General features: G+C 38.6%; 1 protein-coding gene across 3 annotated transcripts in view; it reads right to left on the reverse strand.

The window, feature by feature from the left end:
- B3GNTL1 (UDP-GlcNAc:betaGal beta-1,3-N-acetylglucosaminyltransferase like 1) overlaps positions 1–25,087 on the reverse strand; it is a 107,018-nt gene that overhangs the window by 52,426 nt on the left and 29,505 nt on the right. For all 3 annotated transcript variants that reach the window (XM_063175631.1, XM_063175632.1, XM_063175629.1), the window contains exon 6: positions 24,722–24,817. In XM_063175631.1, coding sequence (XP_063031701.1) covers positions 24,722–24,817 — 96 coding nt within the window. The remainder of the gene's footprint in view (positions 1–24,721; positions 24,818–25,087) is intronic.

Raw genomic sequence — 25,087 nt, forward strand, 5'->3', positions numbered from 1 at the left:
AATCACACAATTACTGCTTGTTAGGACAAGTTCCCTACACAGTCCTTCTGTCAACAACAAATAATCAGCTTCATCCACCTGAAAATTCAGATAAACTGTTAGAACTAATAATGGGAAACCTGCATACGTCCAGTCTTTGTCTCCATTCAAAGCATTTTGAAGCAGATGAAAAGCCCCAAGTGGACTCAACAAGACTGAACTGTGTTCTCATCTGCTCACTTATCTCTGTAAGGCACACACATTTTGTAGGTAGCCACATCAGCCATTCCCAGCTGGAAACATGATCCATTTGCATCTGACAAGTTTTTTAAACTGTCACAGGAACATCAGTGTCCTTACACCCACCTCACCAGCAGGCAGAGGCAGCACTCCCAGTCCTGAGCCTGTGAAATCCAGAAATCTCCAGCACCAACCACACACCAGAGGCAGAGGTGGCTCCTCCATCCCTGGGTGTGCCCAAGGCCACCTGGATGGGGCTCTGAGCAGCCTGGGACAGTGGAAGGTGTCTCTGCCCACGGCAGGGGGTGGAAGTGGATGAGCTTTAAGGCCCCTTACAACCAAAACCATCCCAGGATTTGATGATTGTACAGAAGTTGTTCTGTACCCTTGACCCCACATGGCAGTTCCCAGGTTTTCTCACAGGTGATTGACCTGGGACTCACACACAAGCTCCTCACCTGGAGCTGTGCATCTTGCCTTAATCCATCCTTAATTTTTGCTGCAATTGTGAACCCTGCACACTGAAGTGTTCTGCTTGTCCATCTCCCCGCCACAGTTTAGTGATGGAAATCAGATCATGCTCCATCATTTTCCCCAATACAAAACTGAAGAAGTCAGCTCAAATTAAAAATGTCATGCACAGAAATGCATTTCCAAGAGTGCTTTTTATACAGGATTATGGAATAAGGCACCTCAAGCTGTGATGATATTAAAATAACAGCACAACCTGCAGGAGAAGAGCTTTGCTGAAAATCTAACATAAGGGCAAATTCCCAAGATTAAAGGATTTAAACAATGAGCTGCCAAATAAGGCTTCTATGAGTACTTACAAGATTAATTACTACTTTAAAATCCATACAGAACTTTCTTGTGCTGCCAAGTGAAAGCCAATATGGCCATCACTCACGCTAACAACCCAGTCAAACCATGTCCCACGAAAAAGTACAATATTTAATAGACCCCAAATGCAGAGGTGCCTCCTTCCTGTGGGAATGAGACATGAGAAGGACATTAGAATGCACAACAGCCAGATCCTCAAGGCCTGGCTTTGGATTCTACATAGCTACAATCACAGAAACAACAGTTGGAATAAGTAAAACTGAGGAGAAAATAAATTGACTGGAACAACCCAAAGTTTCTGTAGCAGAATAAACATATCCAGTAATTCTGATGTTCTGCTGCTTGCACAGCATAACCAGAAGAAGAATTTAATTAGAGAGCTGTTAGGAAGAAAGTAAACAAGAGCCACATACCCACAGAAGTGCTTTTGTCTTCTGCTCTACACACACAGCATTTAAGAGGAAAAGGCATTATTTTGCACATTGCCAAAAATATGACAAGAGCCATTACCAGTAATCAGTGAGGTGACACACACAGTGTCAATGTCTAAAGTTTCTATAATAGTAGTTCCTAACTGAAATTATTCTCTCCTGTCAGATTGAATACCTCCAAATCATCACCTACATTGCACAACTTCCTGCTACTTCTCTTCTACTTTTCATCCTATTCTATCTGAAAGAAAACATTGCAAATACTTATTTCCCCAGTATTTACTGGGAAATTTTCCCAGTTTCCATAGCTTTGCTGTGTACCTGAAATGACACATATTTATGTGTATATATGTACACACAAAACACCCAGTGCTGCAGGTGCAGAACTGCATCAGCTGCCTCCAGTTGTTTGGATTTTTTATCTTGACACTAGGCTCAGTACTACCCTGGATACAAGCAGAAATATAATTTGCTTTTGATTTTTGAAGAGCTCTAAGAAAGTTAGAAAAGCTCTTAGAAATTTCAGTGTGCACCTCTGACTTTTGTTAGAGCCTTTGAAGCTCTCAGCAATGTTTAATTGATTCATACATTTCCATCCAGTTCAGTAATTCAAAGGTTAAAGGGGAGAAACCAGAGGGAGGAGAGAGACTTCAGCAACTTCTTGTCAGTATTGAATTGTAAATAAAGGTTTAAGGCACTCAAAATTCTATCTTTTGTGCAGATTTCATAAAGTCTTCACAGATATCAATTAGTATTATTCAGGGACTACAGGTGTCTCAAATTCTTTAGATGCCCTGGTGATTTTAAAGTGCTTTTAAATGCATGTTTCTATAACCACTGTTATGCTTTCTAAACAAGCAAATTAAAATTCCATAGATTAGGAAGGCAGGGATTGGTTCATTTCATTAGAGTTTGATCCCTTCCATTTTCTGAAAATCCATTTTGTTAGGTAAGACTAAGCTTCTATTGCATTAAATACTTCACTTTTTCTTTCCCCCCAAATACTTACTTCAAATTAGCTCTACAATTTCCCCTAGAAGCTTCTCAAAATGGGTACTTTTTATTTAATCCAGGGGCATTGGTCTAATGGAGGGCACACTGAGCACTCACATCTTCTACACCCCCTAACAAAATTAAAGCCAAATTACAATTTATTTTCTGAAGGGAGAAATCACAGTAATCACTCGAATTTCCAGATGTAAGTACTGATTTCCTGACAAGGAGCAGTTAAATTCTCCTATGCCAAATAAGCATGAAGTAGGAATTGGTAGGAAATAAACAGAATAGATTAAAACTAATGTTAAGAGAATGTGTTTGGATTATCTGTGAATAAATCAATTGAATGCCTAGAGGTATTCAGTAACATGGAGGTGATCAATTTATTTGCAAGATGAACTGATAGTATGCATTTTATTCCTCTGCACCAGCAGCAATCTCTGCTAGCAGTTAATAAAGACATCTGCCCTTTAAGAGGTGTTTTCTTCATATTTGCTTGTTCAAGAACAGAACCAAAACTCATGGGAAAATGCCTGAGTTACAGCTAACATCAAGCTAGGAACAGCTCAAACTGAGGAAAAGAAAAGGAAAAACACTTGTGTGGGTGATGCCCTTGAAGTTTTTCAATAGACAAATGTCAGATAGGTTTCACTCAGAGTGCAAGAATAAAAATTCAATGTAAATTCAGACACATCCCCACAGCCAGCTCAAAGTGTCCCACACACCAGAGCAAAAGGGCCGAAAAGGTACAAAAAAATGTATCAAAAGGATGAAAGGTATGAAAAAAGGTATGAGAGCAAAAGGGCTGAAAATGCTCTGTTAGATCACTGCCCACCTCACTTCACTTGTGAAAACCCCTCACATCCTCCTGTGGCTAAAACTCAAGGTGGACATTTCCCCCAGCCCTGGATTCTGCCTTGTGCTGTTTGTTTCTCTGTGAAAGGGATGCTCATGTCTTGCTGGAAGCCTTTAGAGAAACAGAATTGTGAAAGCGAAGCCAGACAAACAGTTGGCACTGCAGAGAAATCTGTCCCCTAAGCAGCAGCAAAGAAACACAACATGCTCTGTCCACCTACAAATCGTATATTGTATGTTTTATATATGATATGATATTTTGAAAAGACATTAAAAACCATTATCAGTTACTGTGAAAGACTGGCTGTACAGGAACCACTCCCCTGTGTTCTCCTGAAATATATACACAATTCCCAGTCATTTTTTGCCTGGTACTTTACTGTATAAACAACCTGTTAGAAAAGTCACCATCACCAGCAATCCTCCCCCCCTCTGCTGGCTTTGCCAGACTGTCCTTTTAAACAGGAAGTTGAAACATACAGGTTATCTTTTTTTCTTTTTAAATATAGATACTAGCTTGGTTTAAACTTTTTTTTTTTTTATATATGACTTTTAAGTCTTCCTCTGAACACCCTTCACCTAACTGCTCCATCTCACACCATTAATACAATGCTAAAACAAAAGCAGAACTTTATATTCATATATTTTTGAATCGAGATTTAATTTCCTTCCATTTGCCTTCAAATAATGTGCATATACAATACGTCAGATCAGCTGTAACGGTCAAGTGTAATTTTAAGAACAAATTTGCTTTATTCTGGTTCTTGATGTATATCTAGGGTGAGTATAAGAACTGAAAACCATTGTTAGAGGGTGAGAGTGACAGGACCTGGTGACATTAGACAGAGGGGCAAGGAAGAGGTGCTGACCACTTTGACTATTCACCAAAGCAAAGCAGAGTGAAATTTGGATAAATAACTAACTCCTGTCAGGCTGATTTGATTGAAAGTTGGGCAGCACTGACCCAGACAAAAGGGGAAGAGCAGCCCCACGTCCCCATACCCAGCACCTCTCCCTGGCCCCAAATGCCCAGCCCTCCCTGGCACTGCTTTTGGCTCTCCTTCAGCTCCAACTGGACTGACTCAGTTTGCTAAGCTGGCAAAAAGGGAGAGAGGAAAAGGGAAGTGAGAGGAAGAGGATCTTGGCTGGATGGTTTGGTGGCAGCAGGCCATGAGATCAGCTCTGCTGGGTTCTGTGGCTGCTTCACAACGTGAAGCTCTGCAGGCTCTGAGAAGGATTTGCTGCTCTTTCCCTCCTGGCCACACATTCGAGTTTCCTTCTTGCAGACCTGCTGTTTGAACCCTCAGCAGGTCAGTTCAGCTTGTTAGCAAAGCAAAAAAAAACCATTCATTTTTCTCTCTTTATCTCCTACCAGCCAGGAAGATCAACCAGCTCCTTCAGGAGAAGACAAGCAAGAGAAATAGCTCAAGGGAGGGTGCTGGGCTCCTGCTGGAAGTCAAGATTTGGATGGGAGTGAGTTCTTAGACAAGCTCAGCAGCTCTTCAGGAACCTTTGGCTGCAACCCTACAACAATTTCATGAACACCTGCCTGGTTTCTGCCTCCTCCCACCTCTGTGCTGCTCCTCCACACCTTGCCATTAAACAAACAGGAAAACCTTTGTCTCTTTTCTTTGTGAAGAGCTGAACTGGCTCATCAAGAAATCAGCAGCAAGGAAATGGGTGGGATGGTGAAGAAAGGAGAGAGGGGGTAGAACCTTTGTAAACTAAAATATCAAAAGAATTACAGCTTAAAAATGCAGTTGAGTGCATTTAAATACAGGAGCAAAGACTTACAGAATTCAATCTGAAATAGGTATTTAAGACAAACTTTATGATGAATTATGCTTCATTACAAAATAAAAACACTGCTGCCTTGTTTGGACCAACTAAGAGCAGAAATGAACACACACAAATTTGCTTTACAATTGTATAAAAATAAAAGGTAGCTTGCAATGTTTTCTGTCTGCTACTTCCAGTATTACTATTAACTAGAAATCTCCTATGCATTCACCTTTCTTATTTTCACAGTTTTTCTAGATGTATTTTCTAGGTAGTGCAAAGTATCTGCGACACAGCCTTAAAGGCTGAAAAACAACCTGTGGCCATGGTGTGCCCTTTTCTGTGCAGCACACCCAGGGGTACCAGCTCCTAAATGTTCTGATAACATCAGATATCCCCTGCTGTCAGCCACGAGTCCTGACAAGGTGCCTTCCACAGCAAGGACAGCTCCCAGCAGTTCTCTACAAACACATGATAGCATGAAAAAATCCTGGATATCAAAGCTGCACTTGGATCATCTGTAAACAGCAAATGATTACTGATCACATGGTTGTTACAGCACATTTCCAACCACAGCTGCATACTGGTGCTCAAAGTCAAGTCAGGCCAATCTGGAAATTATGTATTACCTCAGCCCAGATCAGACTGATCATATTTTACTTTTAATCCCACATATAAAACACTCCAAGTGAGTAAAGTGGAGGTTATCATTCTAACCCAATTTTGCTTTTGCTGCAGATCTCATCATAGTCTTCATTTCCCCTGAAATCAAGGAGACAGGACTACTCTGCTTGGTGAGAAATAGAAATTGGGAAATGCTGCAATCCTGAATCCTGGTCAGATGCCAGAAACAAATTCTTAATCTGCTTCATAATTATTACCATGGCCAAAAGGTGGCCAACATTTACCACTGATAATCTCCTTCATATCTTTGGGTTTATTCTTTTTTATTGAGACACAGAACAATAAGGTTGACCACTTTCTTTACCAGAAAAAGAAACCCTAAAAAAAACCCCACTTCCTTCTGGTGTTCAAATTCACCACATCTATAGATTGGTTTTAAGTTTATGCAGCTGACCAAAGTCAGGGCAAACATTACTACACAAAAAATGCTGACACATGGACTAAACCTTAGAGCTGATCTTATGTGCATAATAATGAACTCCCTGATGGACTTTTCAGCTTGGAAGACCTGATGTGTCTTCTGTTTTAGATTCCTTTCAACAACTAAGGACCTCATTCATGAGGGAAATTTATCTTGGGAAATGCCCTGGAAGCACAGACTGTACTTTTCCTATGTACAGTGGCTTACTATTTTCTGAAGATTTATCACATACATTTCTCAGGGTGAGATTACATTTCATTCTTTCCAAAACTGGTTGTACTATACATAGAATGAAGCACCTTTACTAAAAAATAGAGGATTTTTTTTCCACAATCCTTTTCTTCTGAATAGTCTTACCTATTATAGAAACCTTGTAATTAAGGGATTTAGGCTCCATCATTTTATCCTTGTTTTTTATTGCCCTGTGTTTATTTATTGTTACAGCAGCAGCTGAGGGAAACATTTGGAAAGATCTCACAAGGAAAAGTTCTTTTTGGCTTTTCACACTGTCAGTGTCCAGCCAGCTCCTGTATAACCACACAATAGTGAGTGAATTAGGAGTGTGGGTTTTAATTTATCACAAGATTTCTTTTTTAGTTGGTTTGTTGGGGTGGGTTTGGTGGGGTTTTTTTTTGGCAACACAGATCTACAATCCAAAAACCACATCCAAAGTGTAGATGGCACTGGATTCTGCTTTCAGTTCATTCTTTACTTTGGCCATGATGTGAAACATAAACCAACCCCCCAGTGGAATGTAGCTGAGGTTTGCTAACACTTCTGTGACACTGCCATGCAGAGATGTACATGAGAAAACCAAAGAACAAGGATCTAGAGACACAGGGTGAATATTAATATATTATTAAAATTGTTGACAGATTGATCACATGTTACTCCCTCCTCTTTATGCCATATACAAAAATTAAAGAAAAATTAAATTTTTATTATATAATATTTATAATATCTAACATTTATATTATATTATATTATATTATATTATATTATATTATATTATATTATATTATATTATATTATATTATATTATATTATATTATATTATATTATATTATATTATTTATATTAAAATCAAATTTAAATTAAAACAAAATATAAGAACAAAGGAAAGAATTTGCAGGGTATCACAGGGGAAAGAACAGAGGGGGAACACTACAGACTTCTCAGGGTACTGTGGCAACTGCTGTCACCACAGTATCTGCTTCAATAAGACTCCTAGAAATGGCACATTTTAACCCAATCTTCAAAAAGCAGACACAACACACACAGAACAAGCTGGAATTCATCCATAATTCCCTACCAAGACAGAGAAATACATAAATCTCATCTCATTATGGCTCAAAGATACCAGACATGACAGAAAAGCCCAGTGACAAAAAGAGAAGCCCTGTGGCTACCTCATCTTCTTGCCTTTGCCTCTCACTGAATTCTTCTGGAAATACACAATTGTGGGCTTCTATAAACATAATTTTAATTTTCTTTCAGGGAGTTTTCTATCATCAGTCCTTATTAGTGTGTGCCTAACTATGTCAACTCCACAGAAAAGTTCCAGCCTTTGCTCCAAACATCCCTCAGCTTCTTTCTCAGAGGCCTAGGAGGAAACAGAAGCAAACACAATATAAAAGCACTGGAGCATATGTCTATACACTTTCCACCATCCAAATAGAAAAATCACTGACCCAGAAATACCCTGAACTGTGGAAGGTTCTCTAAAGACCCCAAGCAATCAACAGAAACGATCTTGGCTCTATACAAATCAGAATAATATTTTTCTTTATCTTTTTTTCCTCCTCAGACAAGTGCAATGGTAACCTCTCAAGAGGAGGTTGGAAAGAAGATCAGAGTGCCCAGAGAGCGTGAAAAAACAGACCCTGACTTCCATGAAACTAGGACTCTAAGCTGTAAGCAAAAAGGATTGGCTTTAGTGTGTGCCTTGATGAAAAACCCTCTGAAACCTCTGCTGGGTGTGGGATCCAGCTGAGCAAAGTGGAACAGGACTCGTTCTCCAAAGCACAGGCTGGAGTGGAAAGGAACAACAGAGTAGGTGATGGGGCTACTTTGCTTTTCTAGCAAGAAAGGTAGTTTTTAATGTTCCCTGCTCTATGATGGGTTTGTTGGACTCCCACTTTTGAAGCACATAACTCTTTGCAGCACAACCTCAAGGGCTCTGTGTTTCTCCATCTACTTGCACAACACTGATGGGTTTTTTGTAGGGTTTTCATCACATTAAATAACTCCAAAAGTAATGCTTTGATTATTTCAGAGCACACCACCAGGAAAATAAGCATTTCCAGCTGCTGTCATGTAATGACCACCTTAAAGTGTAGCATGGCTTCTCTCAAATTCTCTCAAACAACTGTTTACAATTGCTGCATCTGAGTAGCATTATGCATTTCCTTTGATTCTGATGCACAAAAGGAACTGCTTGAGACCCAATCCTGTAGTGGATCAAGGAAATGCAAACAAAGCAAGTCCATCTCTCTTTAAATGAATCAGAGAATATCCAGAGTTGGAAGAGACACATGAGCATCAATTTCAAATCCTTACCTTACAGTACAATCTGTTCAAATCAAGAATAAATCAGCATCCACTAAGACAGCACTTCCTGAAATCTCTAGCATACATAATACTTGTTAATATTATAAATAATATAATTAAATATTTGTTAATATTGCTACAACTGTCTTGCCAGCAAAAAAGAAAAGAGTCAAATAAATCCTGAATCTATTGGCTTCTAATAATAATCTTATGTGTTCTGCGTAAATATACCAGCTAGTAAATTGCATGCCTTAAAATACAAAAAACTCCAGTTCTTTTATGATATTAGCCAGACTGATTCTGCAATAAGGACAAAAACAACATTAATTTGGACCAGAAAAAAGCTGAAAAAGTAGGCAAAGCACTGAATAATCTTATTTTGATACATTTGCATTCCTGAAAAATACCACTGAACCTCAGAAAACTTTGAATCATAGTTTTTACAAAATTGAAAAAAAATATTTCTTTGTTTAGTGTCGGTAATAATTTCATAACACCACTGCAAAGACAGAATTCCAAGCTGCCTTTGGAGACAGAATGCCCCAGTGCCAGTGGGTGAGTGAGGCTTTCAGAGCCATCCCTTTGATCCACACATGTGAGCAGCTCCCACCCAAACACACTCACTCAGTTTTCATGCCTCAGCTCCCAAGGGACAGAAAAAATCAGAGCAGGAAAATAACCCAGAATCAGTTACACAGTTTGTTAGTTCCAACCTTAACCTGCATTTTTCATCAATAAATCATAACATTTTCATCAGTGGTGTTTTACCATTACAATCAATGTCTGAATGCGAAAATTGCTCTTTTAATAGCTCACCAAGTTCATTAATAAACCACTAAAAGCAATTTAAGATGTTGGTTTTCCTAGTTTTTACAGAGATGGGGTAATTGAGAGGTGTTTTAAAAGATTTTATTCCATTATTAGTCTCGATGAGTAGTAAGACACGAGAGATGTAAAACTTAACGCTATTCCATCAGAATATTCATGTTTTTCTTGGTTACAATACTTTATAAATGTTTTTTATCCTACTAGCTTTTGCCACACAATGCTGTTATTACCTCTAACATTAATCTCCTATATTTTTTCCTCAAGTTGTCTTGTTATAATACATCTTTCCTAGTTCTAATTCTCTAAAATATCTGTTCCTTTTTAAGGCTATATTTTGAAACTTATCAAAATTTGTTTCTGGTTCAATCTCTCTCTCAACAATGTCATCTCTATTCCATGGCCTTCCTAAACCAGCACACCTTATCTCAGTGTTTGCATACAGATGAACAAAACTATGTGACCTCCCTGTTAAGTTTTAAGAATTCTTTACAAATCCATTTCTCTCATCAAGAGACTGGAAAAGATTTGGCAATTTCCATTTCCAAGGTAGACAAGACAGTATTGTTAATTTTGAACTCCTCTTGTTTCAGTCTCTTCCCTCCAACATCTCTCAGGACAACTTTCATGACTCCAGTGAGCTTCCCAACCCCTTTTTTCCTATGGAGTCTCTGAAAACCAACCCACATCCACCACATTTCTTTTCCCATTCCTGGCCTCTGGCAGCCTCAGTCTCTGTTGGACAGAGCAAACCATTCCATTAAATTTGGGATATGCTCCAAAGGTTCACAGCAAGCACCCAGGAATGCTCTGTGTGTGTGTCTGGAGAGCACTTGTGCATCGGGGCTCAGAAATTCCATGCTGAGTTCAGCAAAAAGATTGCTGGACCTTGCAACAGCATAAAGAAGCTGTCAGGATGAGAGAGGGAAAGCCATTCATGCTTGGGGAAGTATTTAGGTTTAAAACTATTCATTTCTGATGGAAAACAATCAAAGGCCAAGGAAAAAGAGGCATTTTGTTGTCTAACTGCATTCCAAAATATGCCTTTATTGATGGAACACAGAATGCTGGGAGGGAGTGTGGCTGAGGGAGAGAAGTGGATGAACACAGGGGATACAAAAAATCATCTGCTAAAGGAGGAAAAAATCATGAAATGGACTGAGAGTGGCAAAGAGGCAGCAGCAGAGGCCAAGAAAACACAGAAATGATGGGACTGAAGAGCAGCAGGAGCCAAAGCCCCATGGCAGTGGACAGGCACAAGCAGGGTATTCCTGCTATTCCTGGAGCTGTTTATGCTGCTGGGTGTGAAGGTCAGGCACTTACAGGCACTCAATGTCAAGGGACATTAACAAAGCCAAAACAAGATCTGACGTCTAAACTGACACTTTGTTTTTACTGACTTCTAATGAGATATATTTTGAAGGGTTTTAAGAGGGACAGGCAGCCAGAAGAATTCTTTATTAACCTAAGGGTAAGATAAACTTCTTTATTAATCTAAGGGTAGATAATTGCAATTAGCAGTGGAGAGAAAGGGTTAAACCAGTCAGTTTTGGCTAAGACAAACAAACAAACAAATCTTTCTTCAATTCAGGCTTAAAGGTTCTTATTTCTTCCAGAACTGATGATTCACAGATGTTTGGCATCTGCTGCACTCCTACCTAGAGAATGTGTTCTCTTTGTCATTACACATCTCCCAACACATGGATGGAGAACTCTCATCCCCTCCACTGCAGCCTGGATGTTATTAAATATTCCTTACACATCTCTGATGGTAGAAATCAAGAGCTAGGCACCTACAGGCATGGAAATATGAAAGCAGGATCTGCTTATCTACACCCAAGAAATGGCATTTTAGCTTAGTACAGGTATTTAATTTGTGAAAGAATCTAAAAGCATCACCCTTCAATTTAAAGCAAGACTTTTATTATGCTCATTGTTCGTGAAAATATTTTAAAAACCCCAAGCTGGCAGTTAGAAAGGGCAAAATGTGTCTGTTCCTCCTACTTATGATCAGGAAAGTCTCATGTTTACTGCATTATTCAGGAAATGTAGCTGTCACTGAGCTGCAGCATTTTACCAGTGCAAGATGAGCTAAACTTTTGGTCATTTTGTTCCAAAATGCAGAAGTTTTTGACCACATGAAACTAATTTTATATATGCCACTGATTCAAAACAAATTTTAAAAAGTTATGTGTTACTTTTGGCATCAAATTATTCTATTCAGAATCACAGGGATGAAATAACTCTGTTAAAACAGCTGTGCAAAGTACTCAAATGGTCTTGCTTTCTTCCTTTCCAATAAACCTCTAGCCTGCTTGGAAAGTCCTGTTTTTCCAGACTTCACTTTGGGAAGCTTATTTGGTAATCAGTCATTTTTCACAGGCACTGCTCTCTTATTTTCTAGCAGCTGTGTACATACAAATTTCCATAAAAACCAACACTTAAAAGATCAAATTTGGAGGCTTGAAACCCGGTAAAGGAGGAAAGAATAACAGCAGAGCATAGGAGTAGTTGTCAAGATAAATTACAAATAGAAAATATGAAAGCAACATTTACCTATTTTCTCTTCAAAACCAAAAAAATGCATTAAATTCTCATGCTAATAAAAGTACATTTATGAGGATTGTGTTTGAAATGAATTTGTGCCAGCCTTGTGACATTGCCCAAAAACATTAAGAAGAAGCACTTTTCCTAAATGCAACATTTAAAAATTCATTAACAGCAACAAATGTAGAGTTGTGGTCAAAAGATGCCCAAAGTTAAACCAGCTGGTGAATAAATCACTATAAATCACTATAAATGGCACAAGATTTGCATACACAGCCTATATAGGGACACATAAAATCCAGAGCCCTCATTATTGGTAAATTCCTGACAATGAGAAGCCCTGAAATAACAGCAAATATTTAACAGCACTTAATGCCAGTACAAACACACATCTGCCCAAGAGGGCATGGCAAGACAATTCCTTGGCAAAGCAGGTCAAATTCAGACAGGCAGAGTTAAAACACATTTTCAAAGGTAATTCTGAAAACCATGCCTGAATAAGGCTCTGGTTTTTGTAAAAGGTAAAAAGTTACTTGTCTTTGCCAGCTGCTCACACATGGTTATGGATAGTCACAGATTTGAGTCCAAATAAGATTTTTTTTTTTAAAGGGTTTGACAGAAGTTAAAAAAGCCAAGCCCTGTTATTTATATTATCATTAAAAACAGACAGTAAAATTTTTGGTTTGCTGATGCTGGTGACATTTCTACATTCTACAATCCCCAAAGTTGCCAGGAAAAAAATTAACCAAATATATCAAATCCCAAATGGAAATTCAAACAACTTTCAGAATATGTGAAGCAATAGCTTGACAGCTTGGTTTCAGAAAGAAGTTTATTTCCTTGTAAAACGTATTAGTTGTGTTTATGGAGCTCTCTGGTAAGAGGTCAGAACTGAGAAAAGATTCCACTTCAGGCTGTTCATCTGAAGTTCTACAGACAGCAACAGTAAATCCAGTGTCACAGGGAGAGGACACAACATCAGCTGCCTTCCTGCAAAACAACTCTTCAGCTTGGAATTCTGTGTAATTTTGGAAAGATTCTGACTTGGCCAGCAAATATTTGCCTATTGATCCATGATCAGAATGAAACAACGGACAGTTTTCAGGTAAATCAATTCCTTGGCATGACCCATTCTGGGTACTTGGTCTGACACAGGCAGCTTTAGGTTTTTACAGCAACTGTTAATTAGCAATCCTTAATTGTCCTGCCTTTAGAGGGCTCAGGGTGTCCTGGCTGGGGCTGCTCCAAGAGTTCCCCTTCACCAGAACTTCCATCCTGGATGCATTGGTATCTTTCACACTAAAACTTTATATCTGTGAGCATTGTTTACACATTATTCCTACCAAATTAGCACAAGCCCTGCCACAGCAGTGGCAGTTTGCCATCAAGGCTGAAGCTGTGTTATAATTTTCACTGAAGAGAAAGTTGAATTGAGTTCTATGTCTGGCTGCTTGCACCTGGTATCCTGCTATAAAAGGAGATTTTAGACTTCACCTCTCCTCAATACAGAACTTGAAACTAAAGTATCAGAGAACACATGCTTGCTACTGAGGCATGTAATTTCTTCCTTCCTCTTTATTCTAAAATTATTCACGTTACCTACTTGATGAAAAAAAAAAAAAAAAAAAAAAAGAAGCCCAGCAACCCAAGCTTTGAGTGAGATTCTTATCACAGGGACCCAGTTCTCAGGCAGCAGTGAAATGCATGCTGTCCTGTCAGACAGAAAATAATTTCTTGTTCCTGAATAACAAAACATGTATTTACTACAGATACTGTTGCAGCCATTTAAGAAATATTTTTATGCTTTGCTTTTGTCATTTTATCAATGCTCTATTTGTGTTCAATGGCATCCTGCATTGTACAGAGCAGCAGGATGACAGACCCAATCACTGCAACTTGACATTAACGTGCTCACATTCCATGGCTGTAAAACCCATGAAAGAGTGAATTTAATATATGGCAGAGCACCAGAAATTTGTTTTTGTTTGTTTGCTTCAAATTTTACAAACCATCTCTCTGATCCTGAATAGCAACCAGGTCCACAGAGTTTCCTCTCCTTCCACTAAGCTGGTTTTGTTCATTCTCCTCTGACCATGGCCTCCCAAAGGACCAGGGATGATTTCTCCATCACTGCCTGCACCTGCCAAACTAGAACATCAGAAGTACTTTGCAGAAAAAAATGTTTCTAATTTTCCACCACTAATATATGATTATTTATACAGCTCTAGCAGCAAAGAGGAAAATGGGAATTCATTGAATATGGCATCAACAGCATCATTAATTCAACAAGCCCATTCAGTAAAGAGACAAAATGAGCTACAGTAAAAGTTCCTTTAACTACTGGGAAATTCCTATTTACACAAACATGCCAAGCAGTGCTGACAACAGCAGAGGTGCCCCAGATCACCTGCAACCATCAGAATTTTACAGAAAATGGCGCTGAAGGCAAAAGGATAACACTTCATCAAGTTTAATTTGCAGGAAATTGCTTCCATGTAAGTTACTGTGTAAAAATACATTCAAATTTGGGAGGGACTGTGCTTTAAATATGGTTCAAGCTAAAAGGATTAAAATGTGACATGACACAGTGGCAATTACTGCAGTAAATGAAAGGGTCAGCTGTTCTGTGCTTTCTGAAAGGAGGAGGCAAACATCTAGCGAAGAAACAAAATCCATAAAAAGTTTTCAACCCGTAATTTTGTATCAATGGACATAGATCTCTCAGAGCAGAACACTGAGCCTTCGAGCACCATTATTCTTTCAGCCCAGGGACAGAACCAAGGCCAACAAAAGTGACTTTGTACACTTGGACTGGGCTGCAGCCCCCAGGACCTGCTCGCGCTGACAGGAAATCGCCGCAGCCTTGAGCCTTCATCTACCCACGTGAACCACAGACCACAGACCAGCCTCTGTTCTCTCCTAATTGTCAACATCTGCTCTGCACAGCTATGAATAATTGTATGACACACACAAAAAATCTCTCCTACTGACTCCAAAGGGTTTGTGTTTTTCTTTTTTGTTTCTTTTTGAAGTTTGGCTCCTATGTTAAGATTTGCATTCTTCTGAAAGATGCCACTAAAATGGAATTCAGGGTGAGCAGGAAAAGCTGATGGTTGGTTATTCCTTACTAAAGTCAGGTGGCCAAATAAATGGCAGTTGAGATGAAACATTATTTTCAAATATTGGAGAGAAATGGAGCACCAGCCCACTGGTGGAGGCAGCAAGCTCCATGAGAGGTAGCTGTGATCCCTCTGACTGCTTGATTCATGCCAAGTACAACAAACCTCAAATATCCCAGCCCTAAAAAAGTGAGGATGCAGATGTGCCAATGGACACATTCAGCATGACTTGAGTTTCAGTTCAGAGAAGAAACACATTAGAGGACAGCTCAGCAGCACTGCCATTTGAAATCTCCACTTTTCCTGCTCTTCCAATTGAGCCATCAGGGCTTCTAAGAGTGTCAAACATTTGAATGTAGCAGTTTCTAATTTATTCTCATTTCACAATCACATACTTATTTATTTATTTATAGTAGAAGAGTGACAGTATGAAAACTATGGCTAAAACTCCAGGGCCATGGCCATGCTACAATTTTAGATGGTGACTAGGCCTGGCGAAAAAGGGAGAGGAGAAAGGAAAAAGGGAGATGCACATCAGCCTGTCTGCAGCCCTCATTAGCAATGGGGCTCTCCATGAGCAGGAGAAGCAGAAGAATGGAAGGAGAAATAATTAAAGAACAAATCACAAGGGCAGGCAGTCCTTGCCAGTGTAATTCTCAGACACTTTTCCAGGCCGGAACACAACGTGATAAGGTTTTCTCAACTGACTCCTGCACAAAGCAGAGTTTGACTGTTGGCTGCACTAAGGACAACGCTAGGAAATAAAAAATCTTTTGTCCTTCAGCTGAAATACTCAGGAAATGCACAGAAGGAACAGAACACCAAGAACATAATGCTAAACATGCCTCTTTTAGTGTCTACATTAAAATGACTCCTTTATCTCTCCTCCTGGCTCCTGTGATAACAGAGCTGAGATTTCCCTGCAGTTTCCCAGCTGTAAATGCTGAGACAGTTCATACCAGCCTGGGTTCAGTATCACCTTGCTGGCCTGGCAGTGCTCCAAGTGAAGTGTGTAAAAGTGCATGAGCACATGGACACTCTGGTTCCTCTCAGAAACATTAAAACCCTTTTAAATTGCCAACCTGGTGACCAATTTACCTCCTTCCTCTGAGGCTTGATGGAGAGAGAGGATTTCATCAACACAGAACTGTTTTCTCCAGTATTTTATAGTCTGAATATTAAGATGACTATTCCTCTGCTACTTTCTTATGGGTGGTTACATTTCAATTTCTTCATCAAAAACTACTAAGCAATCTGCTCCTTGCAAAATGAATGGACAATTAAGGATGTGGTCAACTCGTGGCTCTTTTGTGAAGCATCAGGGGAAGACAAAATTATATGGGGGAAGAGATGAAACCAAGAATGAAGTGAGAAAGTGAAAGCTGTTGAGAGCTGTCACAGCCAGAACAATCAATTCCAAAAGCTGCAGTGGAAGAACATGGCAAAAATGAAACATAACAACAAAACACACCAAAGAAAATCCAGAGTATAAGATCTGCCCATACAGTCCCAAAGTCCCCAGAATTACAGCGTCAAACCAATGGGTTTCAGAAATATTAAAATCTGGAATGCATGCTCAAAATAAATTTCAACTGTCACTGAAACTATTAGGTGATAGTAAACACAAACTTGGACCCTGTTTTTTAGCTTTTAAAACAGAACATGGCAAAGGAGCTTAAAAATGGGTACACTAGATGAGACAAATCAAACCAGAGGCAGAAGTATTTGTATAATACGTGCAGTCTGATGTAGAAAAATAAAAAAATGTCCAATAACCAACAACCTCCCCAAAAAAAGGGAAAAAAGGGAAAAAAGCAAGCTTAAGCTGCATTACTGACAGCACACTTATTTTGTCGTTTGTCTAGATAAATTCTCCAAAGTTATAAATATTAAAGCATTATTTTAAGTACAGTTTGAACTATTCACTAGACAGCAAGCAGTTTCTGCCATTTATCTTTTCTACTTCATAAAATAATCATAACCCTGAGAATAATATATTCCTGATTATATTTATTTCATTCTGACATTATTACAGCATAGGTATGCAAAGAATTATCCAAACTAAATACAGACCTCTTGGCATTCTCTGGAATTATACACCTGAAAATAATAATTCCTTTTACTATACAAACTTTCTGAACACCTATCTTTTATGTTGACAGGCAAGATTCAGATCCACTCCAGTAAACTCAACACCATAAATGAATGGTACCAAATTAGTCTAATAAAAAGAAGCCTAGTAACATCTGCTTTTTCTGTTTCAGTAGCTCTGAAGAAACCAAAGCAGTTTGCAGCAACTCCTAAATCCTCCTACTCTGCTGTCCAGCAGCATTTGCTTTTATGTATTCATTATATTATTTGCATATATATTTGCAGCTCTGTAGTTTATTATTGCAGCTAGCCCCAATACTGTTCCTTACCCTGACAGGCAGAAAGAAAAAATCCATTCCAGAGGCTCCAAGCTGGGGGTCCAAGGCCCCTTTCCTCTCTTGAGCCAAGGCTGGAGGCAGCTCTTGGGGACACATTTTCATAAACAGAGTTTAGTTCCTATCTAAAGTGGGGAGGAGTCAGAAAAGGGTTAAATCACCTCACACTTATGTCTCTAATTGGGGGTTTCTGTCAGTTATGCTGATTTGCTGAATTTCTCAAACTGTATTGACCCCATGCAGGGGTGGGCATTTTCCATATCTGCCCCTTGGAGGCCTCCAGTAAAGAGCAGCCTTTATTCTGCCTCCTATATTGATATTTGCTGTTTCATTTTGAGGTTCTTTAAGGCATCAGTGGAACTGGATATGCTACTCACTTTTAGGATGGTGAAATTGCCTAACTGCACAGAAAATATCCATTTTTTATGAAAAAGGACATGCTGCTCACAGCTACATTGATCCAAGCTAATGCACTGAAAAGCTCACTGTAATTTATTTGCATGATTTCAGCTCAAGAAATTCTAATCACAGTCCATTTGGCCAAGACTGTAAAAACAGAACAAAAATCCCATGTCCTGTTTGTCACACTTGTACTAAGGAAAAAAATACATAAAAACTGAATTACTCATTAAATCTGGATTCTTAAACTCCAAAGCTGTCAGATTGGACAATGAATCTGGCTTTTTTACAACACAGAAAGGAAAAATATAAATTCAAACCCAACAGTATAACATATATTGTTAATACTTGTGAGAGGATATGGTGGATGTAAATATTTTAAAGCTCAGCTTCCTTAAGCAGTTAAAAAATCAGAAAAGCAACAACTACCATGGAGACAAATGTCAAACAGGGCAGGGTGAAGTCAGTATAAAAAAGTATTACGGAACAAAATCTTGAGTGTGGCAGATCAAATAGAATGGGCTTAACTCCTGCTCATACACAATTTTTAAAACAGTGAAAAGCTGTTCAGTGTGCAGTTACCAAAGAGAAATATTTTTTCCTATGTATAAGGCTACAAGAGGGAGTTGCATTGCATATAAAATATATTTGAAATCCATACATTTTTATTACAGTAGAAGCCACATTAAAAATATTTCTCTTCTTTTTTGGAATCAGCACTTTGATTTTCAAATTCAAAGAAAGCAAATTACAGAAGTGAAGGGTGTATCAACTCTGTGCTCTCACATATGGACAACCAACTGAAAAATAAACATCACTGAGTTGGAAATGTCTGTTTGGAGTGGGCTTTTTGTTCTGAAAGAAAAAAAAGTTAGAGCTACTTCAATATCCTATCTATTACTTTAAAATAACGACTGGATTTTGTCCCTCAAAAAGAGGAAAAAGTTCCTTAAACTATAAAAGGCAGTGATATTGAAGTGAAAGTGAAGCTTAAGAGTTGTTTATTTGGAAGTCAGCACAAGGACATCAACAGGATAAATATGGCAGATCAAACAAGAGCTAAGTGGAACACTCAGAAACTGGAAATTATTAGTTAGCTCCATCCATGTCCTTAACTGCAGCTCTAAATGAACAGATTGTCTTCAATTTATTTTAACATCTTGCCCGATTTTTCAAAGTAATTTTTAAGAGTATTGAGGAGACATAAATGGCAATAGTAACTTGGAAGGCAAATTATGCATTTCTGAAAATTCAGTCCTGGACAATTTCCCTTTAGACGTGGCATTACCTGTCCATCTCCTACATCAAATGTCTATTAAAATGGCATTTAGGATGCAAATCCTTATTGGTATAATTAATTACTAAAATTAATTAAATTATTAAAATTTAATTACTAAAATACATGAAAATATCATCAGCTGGAGCAGCTTATATCTCACACAGAAATAGCTGTTTCCTACCAGTTTCATTTCTATGTCCATCAAAGTCATATCAGGCTTTTTCTGCCATACAAGAATCCGTCATGCTGTAATGCAGCATTCATCAAGAACATTTTGGAATAAATTCAAACTTATTGTAATCACAAGTCCCTTTTATACTAAATTACAATATTTCTGCTCCATTTTAACATTATCATGTATTATGAGCCACATTCCAGCCTTGTTTAATCATGCAAATTATCAGGCAAGATATGAAGAGGAAAAATACGAATTATTTAACACTCCTTCCCCTATGGGACACCTTTAAACTCATGCAAAACTGCACACACACAAAGCACAAGCTGTATACATTTCTGAATTCCAGCAAACCTGTTTCTAAGTTCAAAATATGTGACCCTGAGCTGCCTTTTCATAAAGCCTCACTGGGAAGTTCTAATTGTGCTTTGAGTTCACAGATGTGGCTAAGCCACTTCTCATTAAACTTTCTAGAATTCCATGAACCCTTTGACATGTATTTTCACATGTAAATATAAACACTGTCAAGCTTGTGAAACTTTGGTTCATTCTCCTCCAGAGGAGAACAAGGATCAACCAACCACAAAAGGAAGCAGCCAGTTGGGTTGTTTTTTTTTTTTTGTTTTTTTTTTTTTTTATTTAATATGGTACAGGCTCAATCCCATAGAAACACCCATTCCAGATTACTGCTGGAATCTGCTGTAATAACCAGCAACTTTGGCTGTTTCACTCAGCAGAAAAACGTCAGGGTTTCACTATTAATGCCACATTTTAAAATAATATGGGTCAAGGAAGAGGAAACAATGATCAAAAAAAATCCCAAGGAAGTGTTGAGTATCTTTTTATTGAAAGACAACAAACACAAGTGAGCCATTAATAGTGGCAAAGATGGGGGGAGGGAGGGAGGGGGAGGGTGGAGGGGATTTCAATCAGCCTTTTCATGTTTTATTCATTCTTAAGTAAGAAAGCCTTTCCCTCTGGCCAGTTTTTGCCTTTACTAACATAACCAGACAACAGGCATTGCATACATCCACCGTCAGATTGCTGCCTTGATTATTATTTCAGTTGTCACACATGGACAGCCAACCCAAGCACTAATAAAGTGGAATTTTCTGTCTGTAGGTAGACAAAAAAACAGCTGCTGTAAGCCAGAGATATTCAATCCTTGGTCCACCTGGAAAATTCATCCTACTTGCAATCTACTCCCACCACTGAGAAGTTCCTTATTGAGCCACATGATGAAAATGGAATATTGAGTGCACTGAATTGATGGAAAGAAAAGGTCCAGCCATGTTGTCAGGTCCTTCTTGCCTTTAAAAAAAGCTGAATACTCTGACTCCACCACCATGCTGGAATTATTGCCAAAATGAGCATCTGTAGTAAATGTTGATTTGTAGCATGAATCTTTATCAAATATTAATTAAACTCAAATAAAGGATGACTTAGTAAGTAGAAAAGAGGTTTTTAAAGCTGTCAGTGAAATGTAACAGGCATCTTTTAGAGCACAGAGCTGTGTGTGCTATGAAATGTTAATTATTGCTCTTCTTTCAGGTGGTTGGCAGAGATTATTGCTGAGAACCACAAACCACCTGTGACAATTTCCAGATTTATCCAACACCAAGAGCTCCAAGATAACCTGCAGAGTCCAGCATGTATCAGGAAGTCATACAGACACAGTCACCCAGAATCACTGAGGCTTTTTCAGTTATTTATCTACATGAGTTACTTATCTCCAGTCCAGCCTTATCACCCACAGGCCCTTCCTTTTGGCAGGAGGCTCCTCAGGAGTCACTCTGAGTTTGCTGCCTGCTTCCTAAGTCAAAAACCACGTGAAGGGGTGGAAATGTCTTGTCTTTGAGGAGGAAAAAATGGTAGGTGAGGTGAGATTGTGCTTCAGGCTGCACAGAATACTTCACAGGCTGAGAGACTAAACTAACCCAAAGCAGTGATTGAACAGATGTGGTCATGAACTCAGCCCTTTTACTTACAGTCCTTAAAAGTGACTTGCATAAATATTTGTGCAATTAATCCAACCTTAAAACCATTCAGAACTTTTCACTTACACAGCCCAGTAAACATTTCCAGTGTAAAAGAAGGGCTGCACGATCAAACCTCAGGCACATTTACAAGCACAATTTAGACTCAGATATCCCACTGGATTAGTTTTAATCTACATTTTTTTCCACTTACTTCAACATCAAAACAGCCAGTTCTCTTAATTTGTTTGCTCATTTTCTTCCTGTACCTGTCACTGTGATCTGCACTTACTGAACAGTTAAAATTATCCTTTTTTATTTGTTTTTTTTTTACTCTTGGCCAGAAAGAGCAAGTCTTCAGAACACATGCATTTAAGGTTTATATCAGTATACCCATAAAAGTGTGGTTTGCTCACCTGTCATTTATGCAGAAGATAACACTGAAGAAGCAAATATTGATCTTTTAAAAAGTAGCTTTTTCATCATCATGCTCTCTTTGTACTCTCACTCCCACCACACTCTCTGGGGTATATATTCTGAAATTTCACGCATACCATAAAGTATCTTTGGAATGTTACAGTATAATTGTTTAGAGAAACATTTAATGGATGAGTAAGCATCAAGAGGCCAGGGCTAAGGGAAAAGTTAAAATGCTGGCAGCATTCTGTATTGAAAGATCCTCTAAGCATGAGGACTGGGGATGGACATTTGATCCAAAAATCTGGTATTGACTCAAGGAAAAAAATAAAATCCAAACAAACCAGCATCCAGCACAGAGGTGTCTGAAGGCACTTCCCAAAACATCTGTCTCCAACCACAACTCCCAAACCTGGCTCTGGGTACTGCCCAGCAGAGCAATCCAGGGCCACAGGAAATTATTTGATCAATAACATAAACATTTTGATAAACAACATGATCTTGACAATTGGCTGTTTTTTCCTTTTGGAATTGGTCCCTTGGTTTCCCCATTCCCAGCACAAATAATCTGCATGTGCATGGTGTGGAAACCCAGCAGAAGTGAGTGACTGGAAAGAGCTGGGCACTGAGTACAGAGACAGCTAAAAAAGCTAAACGCGCTTTCACTACAGGAATCTGCTGCAGATTTATTTAATTTACAATGTGCTGTAAATTAAAGCAAATTTTCCTCAATTCCCTGAAGCACTGCTCCTCTCAGAGATTCTGCAAATCCATTAGCACAGGTCCATCATTATAGATTTTGGGGGGTTTGTGTACTGAAGGGAGTTTAAAAAAACACAAAATAAAGCATATGATATGGATAGATGAGTGGGACCTTAGATAATTGATTCATACCCTGATTAAACTATTAGAGTACAGCCGAAATGGCTTTTACTCCCAATTCTTCCTCTGTCCCACACTGTTTTAAGTAAAAAAAAAAGCAAAATAATTATGCCCCTATGTGAACTGTTAATCAGAAGACTACAAAAGCAGAAGTGCCACGTGCTCACAGAAACCAAGCAGCTCTTCCAGCTCCAAAGCTAGGAAAGCCAAGGTGCCCCAGGATCGTGTCACAGCTGAGGTTTGACAATTGGGCACCTAAAATCTCCCTCAAGGGGAGCCTGTGGTGCTTAACAATATGTGAGTTGGAGCTGGTGCAGCACAATTTCTCCAAAACTTCAGACACTCATGGAATTCTCAGAAATGTACTGTCTTTGAGGAACTTCTGTTTCTGCATTCAGCTTAATGGAGAACAGGTAGAACGATAAAAATAATGAGGAACACACAAATAGTGTGAATCTGTAAAGCTCATCTTGTTAAACTCATTAAATACCACAAGTTCTGCTGGTTCCAAACCCAATGTTTGATCCAAAACTGCTAATCTACCTGTAAATTGTGTGATTCTAAATTATACGGAAAAATAATGCATTTATTAAGGTTTTAAGAAGTATTAGTAGCATGTAAGATTGCAAGGGACTTCCCAGGTCATCATATTTGCATCCTACTGTTGGAAACACAATATTAAATAATCTCTTCCAGAACACATTGATTCCCATCTTATTTAAAACAAGGGTTTTGGTTTTTTGGTTTTTTTTGCATAATCTCAAAATCAGAATATTTGTTTTAATTTTCCACTTAATTCATCAAAGATTAAGTGGTCATTTAGCTGAAACACTTCAGATTGTGTAGGACAAGCTTTTACATCCTCAAGCTTTTCTTTTTTTTCACCAGAGCAGTAATCCAGATGCTGTCAGATAAATACACTGGTTTAAATCTGTATTTTTTCTAATGCCACACTCACAGGCAAATCCAAATATTCCTTGGGTAACTTTTTCTGTAATTACTCTGCTTTGGTGAATTACAGGGAGCTGTAATACCACTGATTTTAAACAAGGTCTGCAGATTACTCCTTGTGTTACAATGACCATAGTGGGGCCTGCCAGTGTGTTTTTGGAGTTAGGGTATAATGGAGTTTACAATGAAGTCTAACAAATAAGGATATGTTAATCTTTTCAACCACTTAAATTCAAGGAAATCAAAACCAAATGTCTTTCTAACACAGCATCCCAAAACCCAAGCCCAAATACTTGGATCTCACAGCCTGCTGGGATGTTTTCTGCAAACCATCCATTAGATTTCTTATATTCTGTACAACATTCCTCCACAAGCTGGATTGATTTCTTCCACAGCTTAACTTGTTTTTGCCAAAGTCTCTTTTAGTCTCTATTTTAGTTCAGCATTGGCCTCCTGCCTAATGAAACAACTGTTCTTTATGCCAAAAACTGTCATCTTCAGTTGCACAAGATGCATCTCACTTACAAACAATGTATAATGAGCCCAATGTTTAATGCCCGAAGAACTGCTGCTTTAAAATCATCCCAAGCAAAACTTAAACAGATACAGGAGTGGTCAGTACCTTGGGTGGGAGAAGAACCATTCTCAAGAAAGATTTTTTCCCCCTTTTTTATTGAAATCCACTTTTTGAAAAGAAAACCATAATTTTAGAACATGAAAGCACATGTAGCTAACACAGGCAGTGAGACCTGAAAGCTTCATTCTCACTCAGGGTGAGGTCATTGCTCTGCAATGATCACCTGCACCACAACCTTGGCTTCTCTTGAGCAAACTATGTTTAAATCTGATCACCTTAATAAACTATCAAGTGATGGACTGAAAAAAGTCCATCCAAATCAAGCTGTTATGCTGTTTTTTGGTAATTTCAGAGCCAGCTGAAGCAGAGGTACCTGTGTCAGGAGCTGCTCCTGGCTGAGGTTGTTGATCCAGCGAGTGTATCGTTCAGTGGAGTCCAGTGGCTCTCTTCTCACTTGGCAACCAATGATCTAAAGAAGAATTACACAAAGCCCCTAGGTTAAACTCTGTACACCCACGTGGCAACAAAACAGTATCACAAAATAAACATTCAGGACATGGCAACTCCAGGAATTATCTACACAGTCCTTACTAGCCCCCTTCTAGGTTCATAAGGTAACACGGTACAGTTGCTCTGTTCAAATGTTAAATAGTTACAGACTTTAAAGATCTCTAGGAAACACTGAGGACTATCTTTACAATAACCTCATTTTTGGGAATATTGGAATAATTTTGGTTGA

This window comes from Melospiza melodia, chromosome 24 (assembly GCF_035770615.1).
Source record: "Melospiza melodia melodia isolate bMelMel2 chromosome 24, bMelMel2.pri, whole genome shotgun sequence".
NCBI classification, from domain to species: domain Eukaryota; kingdom Metazoa; phylum Chordata; class Aves; order Passeriformes; family Passerellidae; genus Melospiza; species Melospiza melodia.